Here is a 13,914-nt window from a genome sequence, read left to right on the forward strand (position 1 = left end):
GCACAAAAGTTGTTGTTCGGATCACTGGCTTCTTTTTCTTATGCAGTTAATCTTCCTCTTTCTGGCTTAAATGGTTCTTAAGTTACTTACTCATAATAAGTACACAAAAATCCTATTCATCATGTCATTAAACTAAGCTTTACACTTGAAACAAAAAAAAAGAGAGAGCTAAATGAAAGTAGTATTTAGCAAGTTGGGCCTTTCTTTCCCTTTTTAGTATAAATCTTTAAACTCAACTGCTATACAGTGGTACCTTGCTTTACAACCATAATCTGTTCCAGAACTTTCGCCAATGGGGCCTCCAAAAAAATTTGTACGTAATCCAAAAAAAAAGGGTTGTAATCCCAAAAAAGGGTGCAAACCGGGACACACACTTCCAGGTTTGACATGTTTCTAATCCAAAACGTATGCAAACCAAGGTACCACTGTACTGTTAAAAACAAATTTCTCTATTTCCAAAAAGTTAGTGCCTTTTATAAGTCATCTTGCCTATGAGTTTGGCCTCAAAAGGTTATCACTGTACACTGTACTTATAGAGAAAACATAGCATACTTAGCACTTTCAGTTAAAATATGTTTACAGACAGACTAATATGGGGAAATTGAAATAAAATTATGTTTCATATTTTCTCTTTCAGAATGATTGCTGAAATGCTTTTTATAACAATGTTTTGAAATAGTATAATGAAAACTACAATATTAACAATGATAATCCTTGTATCTGATATCCACTGTGTACTACAGCTTTGTATAATAACCAGGAACTTAATCCATCCTTATTTAAAAATTTGGCTAAATATCCAAATTCACTGCTTGTCTATAATGCTGTGATTTTTGCTTCCATTGCTAAATTATTATATCCACTTTGTTAAAATTTTACTCTAAAAGCATGCGTTTCTTCTGTTTCCCCATGGCAATGATGTAGTCTACATGGTATTACTAAGCCCAAATAATATAACCTTCCCTTTTGTTTGCCAGACATATGAGTAGAAGTATTAAAACAGAGGTGCAAAATTTAGATACACCATAGGGGTTTTCTACTGAACGAATAGTATAGATTTCAGATTCTCTCAAAACCTTAAAGAAGAATGCAATTATTTTATCTCATCTCACAATGATAAACTCTATACTATTTCAAACTATTTGTGTCCATATTATTACTATTAAGCAAACACAGCAGGTTAAACCTTTTTTCCATATTCAGTATAACTACAGCTATTTATATCTGAAAGTAAAAATAAACAAACAAACCAAATGTTGCATCTCACCCTGAGATGATACAGCATAACTCCCGTACTAAGGATATCATAATCCATGGCCATTAAATGAGGTAAACTGGAATCTATCATCACTCCAGCTTTTTCCTTGTTGATATCCACACTGTATTCTTCCATGATAGCTTTCCTGTTAATCCACTTATCTGTCCAGTCTTTGGTCAACTGCTCAATCTTTGGAAACAGTAAATGAGGGGGGAAACGTACTTATTATAAAGCGTTACATAAAACCATTTTTCCCTGCAAGAAAGTACAAATTACATAAGTTACTCTGATGGTTGCTGGGCAATTGTTCCTATCAGCATGCTTGTGAAGAGGATTCTAATCTAGAAACTTGATCTGCACTAAGCAACAAGTTGCCCAGAAGGAAGAGCTGAGTCAGCCGCTCTATAGAGACTAACTGGGACTATTTTGGTTCCTTATGTCACATGATCCCTGCTGGGCTGGAAGCCCAGCCGTCTCTAGTGGTGATAGCAATATAGTCAAGTTCAGGCCAGCAGCTTCCTCCACTTACAAGCTGTAATGGTAGTAAAAGGAGTAAGGTGCCTGGTCCTCATTGCAAGTGTTCCCAGTATGAGACCCTGACACTTTAAGGTTGCTTTTCCCATGCACCTGCATTCATAAGGTCACTCTTTATGGGCCTTGGGGAAATATCCATGCATATTTGCTAAGCTATGTATACACTCTTATAGAAATGCCACACAGGTATTAGGGAAATTATTAATCATGCATACCTTAAGTTCATTCTGAAGAACTAATTCTGTAAGATTTCCTTCTCTGTCATCGCTCCACGAAGGACTAGAATTCCTCTGTTGAAACAAAACATTAGGGATGTAATGTTTCCATTTTCAAAACAAAGGTGAATGATCTGAAGTCACAAGGTAAAGTAATAGGTCAGAATTATCCTATATTTGACCATCCATAGCTACATATGAAGTATTCCTAACCACAGCGGTGAGCACTGGGAAGAGAAGTGATATAGAAATCTTGATATTAATTCTTGACACAGATTTTGCTTTAGTTGTTTCATGTATTTACTCTGTAATATTATGTATCAATGAGTGATTTGATTCTTGTGTTCCTGGTTGGGTTCCTGCATTTTGCAAATCTCTCATGCTTCACTCCTACACTGACCCTGAAGGGTGGGACGTTTATTTGTATTATTAGAAGGGCACAGATGGTTAGTCAGGGTGTTTTGCTAGGATGTTTTAAGTTCACGCCAGAGTGCTGAGCCAGGAAGAAATATATGGGAATGGAATGTCCATAGTTCCTTAGTGAAAGCCTGGCTGTCGAGGCAACTGGAGGTTTTAAGTGCAAAAGCTGAGACCAAAGTTGATATCAGTGTACATCCATGTCTTTTTACATCCCTTGACCTGTAACCTCTTTTGATGTATGCAATGATGCTTTATGATGTAAGGCTATGTGTGCAAAACTCTATAAAAGCTTTGTTCTAACATTCCTCTGAGGCTGTCTTTTCTAGCTGGCAAGGCTGCCCTATTGCGCCATAGCTTTAATAAACCGTGTTCCTACAGGAAGTTTGCTTGCTAGTCTCTTGGTTTCGTGGTCACTTAAAGGTATATTCCCTTACCTGAGCAAGGACTAGTGCATACCTTAAGTGGTTCGGAAGTAAATTCTTACCACAGTAAGGAGGAAATTCTGGATCTTACATAAATCTCTGTTCTATCCTTATATGAGTGCATGGACCCAAGTTTGAGGTCACCTTCTTTCCAGGACTTGACTGAAAGATTCTACTGGGAGGTCTCTGAAATTCTCTGAGATGACTCAGCAGTGCTTTGTCACACTGACTACAAAGCCATTGGGTGCCGGGCATCAGAAAGTAGATACCTATCTCCGGCTCTGCTGCTTCTTTTTGCTTTTTTTTAACTAAAAAAATGTTTAGGGGTGCTCTCATTTTGACTCAAAAAAATCACCATTTTATAGTTCAAATCGGGAAAAATAAATACAGTAAACAGACAAAAGTACAAAGATTCACAAAATGTTTAGGCGTATGCGTCCCCCCAGAAAGAAGGATTGCCTATCTCTGTGGGCTGGTGATATAAACTAAGGCATGATTCACTGAAATATCATTAATGCAGTATAGAAATATCATTAATACAGTATCCTCATCTTCTGATTATTCCTTTGAATCTTGTGTGTTTGCTGTGACTGATTGAAGACCTTGCCTTTAAAGTCCCAAAGCCACTCTTGGAGTAATCTAATTTTAGGACAGCTAAAAATTGTTTCCAAAATATATTTAAGACTCAAACCACAACTACCCTAAAGGGGTATATGTAATTTTTCAAAAAATAAAAAACTCACTATTTTTGTCAATATGCTTAATTAAAGTTAACAACCATATCAACTTTATAATTTTGTTATAGCAAGTGACATTTGCACATCAACTAATAACCATCCCAAGTTTGTTTTGTACTTTGCTTTAAGCTGGAGATTTCTGGGTGTGTGCTGGGAGCATGTTACAGCATGCTTAGACCAGGCATGAGGAACCTGTGTGTCTTCAGATGTTTTTGGATTACAGCTCTCATCATCCCTGACCACTGGCCATGCTGGTTGGGGCTGATAAGAGTTAAAATCCATTAACATCTGCGGGTCAGAGATCGGCTCCATCCCTGACTTAGTTATTAATGATATCATTTGAGTTCTAGATTATTCAACTTTAAAGACATAACTATATTTAACTTATTTATTAAGAGCAGCTTCAGCGGTATAGCACATACTGTGTACTCAGGAAGTCCCAGGTACAATGTCCAGCATCTCCACCTAAAAGCCACTAGTAACATCTGCCTGAGAGCCTGGAAGATGCCCCCAGTCGGAGCAAGGACTACCGGGCTGGAGGAACAAATTGACTGACATGGTATAAAGCAGTTTCCTGTATTCTTAGTAACCCAACTCAGGCAAAAGTGATATTGCTAAAAATATATATTTATATACAGATCTAATGACTGGCCAATTTAGACTCCATTTAATTAAACATTTGTACAAACCAGCTCAAAGCTCATCAGCATAGCCTTCAATCTATCAATTTCTTCTCGCAATTCTCTAATCAGCTTCACATTTGCATCCTGAAATATAGCAAATATTAGAGAACAAACATGCTTTCCCAAAAATAATAATATAGAAGTCATATGACAGTATGGAAGCAACTGATTCCATATGGATTGTTCTAAAAGAAATATGCTGGATGCTTGAGGGCGTTGCTACGCCATATTTATTTATTTGTTTGTTTGTTTTAGTTGGGGAGAGAAATCATGGATCTCATGCCGAGTTCCTAATTCACCTACTGCACAGCCTATCTATACTGAATCTCCCCCTTATCTCTCTGTTAAAATTCAAACTGTGATTATACTTGGTGTGAACATGTGTAGTAGGTACATATATGATGAAATCACACCTTAAGTATTAACTAACAGTACCACACTGAAATAGTAACATTTTTATATAAACATAAACAGTAAGGCAAAAATGCTGTGGCCCTTCACAGATTATTTATTGGACTTTCACCTGTACTTTTGTAAGAGATATACTCCTTTATCCATTACATGGAGAAGCACATTGATTAATAAATGATAAAATAACAACTTGGTAGCTCACCTCATTTACCCGGGGTTTGTTAATAATGTTTTTGGCATTTGAGGCATACCGCAACGTACTCATGGTCTCATTGTAACAAGAGTTTGCAGGTGAGATAGCTACAGATAAAAAAAGGGAAATACTGTGTAAATAAAAATTTGATTACAAAAGCACACCAGTTTTTATCCCTCCATGCAAAAACCACAAGACCCCTATTTTCAATTTATTTTCAATTTAGCCTGTCTGCATGAAGATGTCCAAGAGGGCTGAAAACAACAATGCAGTGTTTCCGCCTTTGCAGAAATGCCCCTCCAAACCAAACCCTCTTTACACTACCTACAGTCTTGCCCAAGGCCAATCGATAAGTCCTTGACTAAACTGGAATTTGAAGTCTCATCTTAAGACTTATTCTGCATTGTGACTATAAAGTACTAGTGAGCCTCCCGCTGGTTAATGTTAATTCAAGATAAATCACAGCAGATAAATCAAATGTACATTTTTGACAAAGTATGTATTGTTGAAAACATGGGTGATGGTGGCTGACCTTCCTCTGGAGTAGAGGCTCACTCAACCAAGCCTCTTAAATTTCAAGCTCCACAGAAACAGACAGGCACACAAGCAAAGAGACGAGCCTACAAGCACATGTGCATGCTTTAAAAGGGCTTAGCAGAAGCTACCCCTATTCTCAGGAAGGTCAGACACATGGTGACACATGCTTTAATTATGCTCAGATTAGATTACAGCAATGCACTGTACATGGGCTGCCTTTGAGCAGCCTCCAGAACCTTCAGCTGATCATGGGTGCCTGACTTTGAAAACGCATGCCACTGATTTTACAATAGCTTTACTGGGGAAAAAATAATGTGCACTGGATTTCTAAATGGCCATCCCCTCCCATACATGCCTGCCTGCCCTTGAAGATCAGCAGAGGAGGTCCTCATTGGTGGCAGGAACATGACCAGCTGGAATGCAGGAGAAAGCCTTCTCTGTGGCAGCACCTAAATTATGAAATTCCTTGTCTCTTCAGTCGTTTCTCTCTTGCCTAGCCAAGGCACCATTATTCTGGCCGGCATTTGGCCTGCTGTGTTGGTGAGCTATTAGCAGAGCAACCACTTGTTTTAGCCTGTTGCTTTTGATTGTATGACTAAGAACAGCCCTGCTCCATCAGACTAAAGGCCTGCCTAGTCTCCCACAGCGGCTAACCAGATGCCTATGGGAATCCACAAGCAAGACATGAGTGCATTAGCCACCTCCCACTTCTGTTCCTCAGTAACCGGTATGATAGTGCATAATAACTAGTAGCTATGGATAGATTTATTCTCCACGAATCTGTCTAATTCCATTTTAAAGCTAAGATGTACTAATGTTTTATGAATGGATTTTATAGTTTTGCTTTTTTTAAAAAAGGTATTAGCAACCCTGAGCTTTATGACCACAATATAGGAGGGTGGCATAAAAATCTGCTCAAATAAGTAAATGGCACACTCAACAGGGCAATCCTTCTGGCTCCCCCGCTCCCCCAGCAGGCATTTTAATTGATGTTTGATTTTATAGCTTTTGCGGATGTTGATGTTTTGTATTGTATCTTTGTAAATCCCTTGGGAACTACTGTAGTTAAGTGGTACATAAACTGTTTCAATAAATAAAATACACCCTGCGAGGAAAATAGGATTGTTAACTTACTTGCGATCATAATGGTCTTGGAATTGCCACCCAGACTATCCTTCAGAAGCCAAGTGAGGATGGAGTCACGGTATGGAGTGTAAGCTTGACGCCTCTGGCTGCTGACACTGGCTCCAGAGTTATTGTCTGTGTGACTGCTATCCACTTCGCTGGCTATGCTGTTTATACTCTGGCAGCTGCTGAACATCTGAGAATTTTGTGCTGAGAACAGGGGAAACAGTCGTAAGCCTCTGACGTATACAATTTAAATCTCTGGTGGGGATCCTATGGCCCTCCAGATGTGCTTGGACTACAACTCCCATCAGTGATGGCCAACAGTCAGGGATGATGGGAGCTGCAATCTATCAACATCTGAAGGGTCAACAGGTTTCCCATCCCTGTGATAAATATACAGTCATCACTCAACTGTTGTGGAAGAACCACCTATATTTACTTAATGTAGCACTTGTGTCAAATCTAAAATCATAATGGTTTGTTGCTGGGTTAACATTATTCCACAACAGATAGTACCACCATTGCAAATTGATTGCTGGGTCAAATGTGAGTTGTATACCTAATGAATGATAGTAAATGTCACAATTCCTTCACTCGGGGCTCATCCAGACTTCTGTTTGTGCTGCAATTTGTAGGAACACGTCCAAGCCGGTTCCCACCTCCCTGGGAATACCTGCTATTTACCACTGAATTGGAACTAATGGCAATCTGCAGAAAACACAACTGATGCTTGTTCTGATTCAGTGGTAAACAGGTTTCTCCAGCGAGACAAAACACATACACACACACACCACTCGAACCCGTTTCTGGAAAGCACAAAGCTGTGCCTACAAATCATGGCACAAGCTTCGATGAGCCCTCACTGTATCTTCCTCCAAGCTTTTTTTATTTAAAGATGCTAGATACATGTTCCCTTGCTGTATAGCTCCCATGCAAACTTACGAACCCAGCACCATTTTTTTAATGACACGAGGCACCTTCCTGTTAGCCATTGCTATTCGGAGTCAGAAGGTAGTTTACTTGCAACTTCATTCAGCATCTTTCAGCTCTTACTTCCCTCGCCAGAGCACACTGTCCTACAGAGGTTTTTCTTTTTTAAAATGCTGGAAGCAGACTGTATGTTTCCCCACATAAACAGGAACAAAAATCACACAACTGCATTGTTAAAAGAGTTTGTTCTTGGGTATAGCTTGTGGTGAGTGAGAAGAGAGCTTAAACAAGAGCATAGGTGCGGACGACACAGTAAACCTTGGCTTAGCTCAGCACAATATGGGAATGAAAAACTGGGGATGAAAAGAGTAGCAAGTCTGTATACTGCCGGTAAATCATAGTTTGGCTTACTGTGACATTCAAATGAGGCCAATGTTTAATTTATTGTCCTATGTTGAAGTCGTTTCCCTTGGGAGTAACTGCAATAGTTTACAAACACTTAATTGATTTACCATGCCAAATGAGAATATAATGCATCATCATTATTGTTTGCCTGGTAAATTTTAAAGTAAGATTCAATAAGGCGTTTTGTATGGCAGCATTATGTCTAGCTATTGCTCCAATGAAAAATAACATTATTTATACCTAATGTAGAGATGACAATGCCAAGAGTAACCAATGATTTGTTAATATTGGCACCTTCTGTAATCCGATCTTTGCAGTAACTTGGATCAGCTCTTTCACTAAAACAAATTATGGAAAGAAGGAGATAAGTAACACTGTTCTATGGAATACAACAGCATAGCATCAAATTTTGAACACAGTGAGTGGAATTCATTGTACAGTACTATTACGAACGCTTTCTCTGTATGAGCATAACAGCTTGCTAGTCAGAAAAACCCTCCCCACGTGTTTGGAGGGTTCTCCTGACCTCCTGGAGCTAATTTCAGTGGCACCCAGGGAACACTGGAGGAAGCAGAAAGGGAAAGCCTCATTGTGGGCTTCCACTGACAGTGTTTGCTGGTGTGTATGTCTACTTATCGCTACCAGGAGTGCTCTTGTTCTCTGTCTGGAACAGAGATCCTGTAGTGTTGTTGGGTCTCACCGGCAGGCAATGAGGTTTCAAGGGGGAAAGGCTCAGCCTCAAGACTAGTTGCCATCCCTAAACCTGAGCATTTGATTGCTATACAGATGGGGAGGAAGAGACAAGCAAAGGAAACAAGTGTTGTTTTCTTTGTTTCCTTCTGAAACCTCCCCATATATAACCCAAAGAGGGTGTTTGTTTGTTTGTCTGTCTGTTTCATGGCATGCATCCACTCTATACTAAACATAGTAAAAGCTTTTAGGCCAATTCTAGCCCTCTCCCCCATTTCCTCTCTTTTAAAAACAGATTCTCTCAACGTTCTATATAGTCATTGTTTTTAGGTCCTTGTCAAGCTATTTTGTGTTTTAAAATCCTTCCTTAATTTTACAATCTTATATTCTTTTGCATACCCGAGGAGTTCCCCAACTATGAAGAAACTGCTACTTTGCGGTGGTCCCATTTTCTTCCACAATGATTGTTATTTGACCATCCAAGTTCATTATTAGAGTAAATGATAGTATCTCTGAACGATCCCTCTCTGCCCCTTTTGTTTTCATTTATCCTCAACAGATTACATTGCATTTGCTTCTCCAGTTTGATTCAAACCAATGCAAATATACTTGCTTCCAAAGAATCTAGATATGTTCAATAGGAGGTAAAAACATTCCAAAGCTTTTTAACATGTACTGCTAATCGGAATTGCACTAAACAACCAGAAATGTACACATACATCTTTGCTTAATCTTTTCTGGTGCTTGATACTATCAAATCTGTATCTTCTTCTTATTTTGCCTCCTCTGTCCCAGGATTTAGCTTAATTTCTATACTTTCATTGTACAATTTAAAATATTATTAGAATTGAGTGCATCACAAGTAAAAAATGTAATGTGGCATCCGTTTATGACTGTGGTTTTCAGCTTTCAAACTGTGTTTGGGTAATTCTGGAGTACCCCAAAACTACAAGTTACTAATCAGTAATGGGAAACGCAGTTGGTGCTGTGGTCTAAACCACAGAGGCTAGGGCTTGCCAATCAGAAGGTCGGCGGTTCGAATCCCTGCTACGGGGTGAGCTCCCATTGTTCAGTCCCAGCTCCTGCCCACCTAGCAATTTGAAAGCACGTCAAAGTGCAAGTTGATAAATAGGTACTCTCCGTTGGAAAGGTAAATGGCGTTTTCATGCGCTACTCTGGTTCGCCAGAAGCGGCTTACTCATGCTGGCCACATGACCCGGAAGCTGTCTGCGGACAAACGCTGGCTCCCTCGGCCTATAGAGCGAGATGAGTGCTGCACCCCAGAGTCATCTGCAACTGGACCTAACAGTCAGGGGTTCCTTTACCTTTAATGGCAGACAAGCTTCCTTGAAACACAGTTTTCCCTTCCAATGACAATGTGGGATTATGTTAAGGTGATTTCATTGAAGCTAGTTGTGAACGTGCCCCAGAGTCCTCTGCAATACACAGGAGCCCCATGACAAGCAAGTTGATATGAAAATTGTTCCCTAAAAAGCAGAAAGTTTAAAAACAGCTGGCTTACAAAATGCTATATTGAAAAGCAAATATTACCTGCCTGCAAGGTCCACTAAGTTGATCTTGCTTGCAATTTCAGAGGGCAGATTGTTCTCTAATATAGCCTGAAAGGAAACAAATTCAAATTTGTGTGGATTTTGCCACACAAGGACACCACAAAAGGTAAGCATATATATCATGACCTTCACAAAACAGAATTGTACATAGGGTTTCAATAGTCTGGATCCTAATGTGTGCTAGTCTAAGGACTAAGATGGTCAAAAGATCTCCATCACATACATAGTTTTAGGCAAAGATTGGACTCCATGTGGTCCAATTAAAATTAACTAACTAAAAAAAGAAAGAAAATAAATAGACTTATAAGCATTCCAGTCATTTTGATAAAATGGATTGATCGATCAAATCAAATCAAATATCTTTAATACGGTCAGTGACCAGCAAGGATCGTTCAAATCAAAGCCAATAACTTTTATCTTTATGGGTTTCAAAAATTCTCCAATGGAAAATGGGACTAACCTGAGTATACTGGATGGTGAAGATAGCATGGGATCTGCTGCTCGCATCATGAATGTGTGTGGCTGCTGTAATTCTACATAGAAGAAAAGGCAGAAAAGTTTAAAAGTAATTGTCTCCAAGTCGCTATAGAAAACAGATGATAGCCAATATTAAGAAGCAGAAGAATCAAGTTAACACCATAGTTCCAAGATTTGGATTGGGAACACTATCCATATCTGTTGTCAGGTATGTTTTTCAAGCAGCGGTAAGGAACCTGTGGCAATCCAGATGTTTGTGGACTAAAATCCCATCTGGTAATGCTAGCTGGTGCTGATGGAAGTTTGGGTCATCATCTGGAGGGCCACAGGTACCCCACCTGTGCTCTAAAGTTCTGCCCTAGAAACCAGAAGTGAAAGGACTTTCCCTTAGAATATTAATCTGTTAATTATGATTGGAAGTAAAAAGGAGTAACTGGAATAAAAATCAATATAAATAAGGAGGCAACATATTTTAGAGTTCTAAAAAGCAAAATACCTGTTTGCTATTCCTTCTTCCAGAAGTCCAACTACTTGTTTGTAGTCTGTAACCACATGTTGAGACAGACCTAATAGAGATTTTAAACACAATAGGACCTATCATTAATGAAACATGCTTTCTATTTTTAGACCTAATATAGTCAGGTGCATTCAGATAACCCCATGCAAGAGCATTTCTGCATGTGTACTGCCGAGAGGAAAGAGTGTAGTGGCAAATCTTATTCCAGAGTGTCTCTGCAAGAAACAAGACATGTGTTTTTATGTCACTTACAGTCGTTGGGATCCTGAACTGTGGTTGATTGCGCAGGAAGAAGGAAAAAATCAAAACAACTGATTTGACAATAATGTAATGTGAACAACCTTTCTAAAACTAGGTTATCACTTCTGTGTTGAGTACAGATAAATAAACCAAAACAAATTAGTACAAGAAAAACAGTGAAAACAATTTCTAACTAAAAAAACAACAACCATTCTGTAAGCTTGCAAGAAAGGAAACCACCAGACAGAGATGCTGCACTGCAGAATTCAGAATTAGTCTCTGCAGTCCCACTAGAGAGCAGCATACTGCAGCAATGCAACTTCAGTACTAATAATATAAAAGGCCCATCATAGGAAAGATGAGCTGCTGCATTGGTAGTGACACACTGCTCTGTATTTACAGCTGCATGCAAGCACGTTGCTACTAAATTATGAAGCAACAAAAATAAAGAATGCATAAACACAAGCCTTTTGCAGTTCTATAATACCCCTCCGCTACAGCATCTCAAATAGGATTCAGAGAGCACAACTGCTGGAAGATCTCTCACAGCTACTGCAGTAGTTTGCACATTTTACTCCGGAAAGTCATATAAAATTAAGATATGTCAATGGTGGTAGAGATGGAATAGCAGGAAAAGCACCACGTGGTTGTTTCAGAAAAGAGTGACCATTTTTAAATATCACAAAGATCTGGAAGTCTTTCTAGGTTAAATTGGTCCTGCATTGCATCATTTCCTGATGTTAAAAGATGCTGGTTCCTTAACAGCTGAACCATCTGGAAGAGAGAATTTTGAAACCTTTCCAATAGTAGTATTAAAAGGCTTTCAGAGTTTGAAAAGGATAAGATCTAGAAATTATTTACTGTAAATAATGATAGCATGGAAACTACCAAAAACATCTGGTACCGTTTCTTTCTTTTAAAAAACTGAGATTTGCAACTGGAAAATGTGCTGCTTGTAAACAGTGAGGCAAAATGCTGCTGACACAAAGACGGGTGCCTTGTTCATACACAAGGTTACTAGGAATGCAAGAAGCATAGGACCAAAACTTGCATATTTTAATTGCACCTAAGGCCAGAACTAAACATTACTGAGGATGTGACACTGCTGCTCAAAGTCTTCTCTCTCTCCACATAGTTTTTCCCACCCCCAAAACATGTATTAAAACAAAATGTGTGACAGATGCGTCTTGCTGCAAGTTTCCTTACTAGTAGCAGCCAATGGAGTGGAGCAGAGCAGAGGAATTAGCAATGAAATGATGTCATATTCCACATTTTATTTTACTAGACTCATGAGGGACACAGGATAACAAAAAATGCTGCTTTCCATGACAGCCAATGGCCTGCAATTATGACTGTTTCTAATTAAACTTAAGTTCATAACTGAAACCAACATGTACACACACACTTCACCACTCTTCTGCAAACTGCTGACTTTTTGGGTTGCTTTTGCTGCCTATAAACTCTTTACTGCCTGGACTTTTAAAAAGCACAATGCCCTTTGTTGCAGAAATTAAAACCGTGCTAATGTTATCCATATAAAATTCCATGATGGAAAAAACATGGACTGGTGTAATTCAGCTTATTTTGAATAGTCAGAAGCTGCTGGCCTGGTGGGGTGGAGCTGCAACATTAGATTCCTGGCAGGTGTGTAGCTGCTGCTTACCAGGAGTGGGGAAGACAATGGGGGTAGGGACACTGACATGATGCAGGCAAACCAAGAGGAGCAGCAGATTGGCTCCATTGGTGCACTCGCATTTCCAAGTAATTTAAAATCCTGTGATCTGTCTTTAAGGTAGGCAATGCCCGCAATGCAGAATTGGAAGTATTTTATAGTTTCCACTTCTATGGAGGAGGCAGCTCCATCCCTTTATGTTTGCAGAACTATCCCTTCACAGGAATAATTTACAGGCAAGGGAGTTTGTTGTCCTGGAACAGGTTCCAACAAGATATCACTAGATCAGGGAGAGTTTGGCTGAACAATTTACAAAGCCATCTTGATTCTAGGGCTACACACATAATCCACCATCCTTGGCAGTAAGTCCCATGAAATGCAATGGAATTTATGTCTGAGTAAACAGGCATAAGATCACACAGTAAATTCCTTAAAACCCATGCGCCTATTTCAGTTACATACCCTCCAAGACGCTGAGGTGAAAAACTGGGATGCGTGTCTAGGGTCATGCTTCTATGCAAGTCACGTGATCTGCGTGGGATTGCAGCCCTCAAAAGATGCATTTTGAGGGGGGCTGTGCTCTCATGCCCCCAAACACACAATTTGGGGTGCCACACAATATCGTGGCCCCGCTTTTTTCAGGATGAGATCGCAGCACCCAAAAGGGGTGCCATGCTTTTTTGTGAAAAAACTGGATGCCCCGCTTTTATCAGGACAGTTGAAGGGTATGCAGTTACTAGGATATAGTGTTCCTTTTTAAAACGTCACCACTTTCTGAAAAGCTTAGCTTAAGAATATATGCAGAAATATATGGACCACACTTTTCTTTTGCCAATTGTTTTTCTAAAAGCCGTCTTTCCCAACATCAGTCACC

General features: G+C 39.4%; 1 protein-coding gene across 4 annotated transcripts in view; it reads right to left on the reverse strand.

Moving 5' to 3' along the window:
- Window positions 1–13,914, reverse strand: part of STARD9 (StAR related lipid transfer domain containing 9) — a 96,910-nt gene that overhangs the window by 56,145 nt on the left and 26,851 nt on the right. For all 4 annotated transcript variants that reach the window (XM_083458534.1, XM_083458536.1, XM_083458535.1 and 1 more), the window contains exons 8-16: window positions 11,108–11,177; window positions 10,595–10,667; window positions 10,115–10,182; window positions 8,114–8,211; window positions 6,545–6,745; window positions 4,883–4,980; window positions 4,276–4,353; window positions 2,008–2,082; window positions 1,268–1,447 (exon numbers count right to left, since the gene is read on the reverse strand). In XM_083458534.1, the coding sequence (XP_083314660.1) occupies window positions 1,268–1,447; window positions 2,008–2,082; window positions 4,276–4,353; window positions 4,883–4,980; window positions 6,545–6,745; window positions 8,114–8,211; window positions 10,115–10,182; window positions 10,595–10,667; window positions 11,108–11,177 (941 nt within the window). The remainder of the gene's footprint in view (window positions 1–1,267; window positions 1,448–2,007; window positions 2,083–4,275; window positions 4,354–4,882; window positions 4,981–6,544; window positions 6,746–8,113; window positions 8,212–10,114; window positions 10,183–10,594; window positions 10,668–11,107; window positions 11,178–13,914) is intronic.

Source organism: Podarcis tiliguerta, assembly GCF_965153285.1.
Source record: "Podarcis tiliguerta genome assembly, chromosome: 1".
Lineage (NCBI taxonomy): Eukaryota > Metazoa > Chordata > Lepidosauria > Squamata > Lacertidae > Podarcis > Podarcis tiliguerta.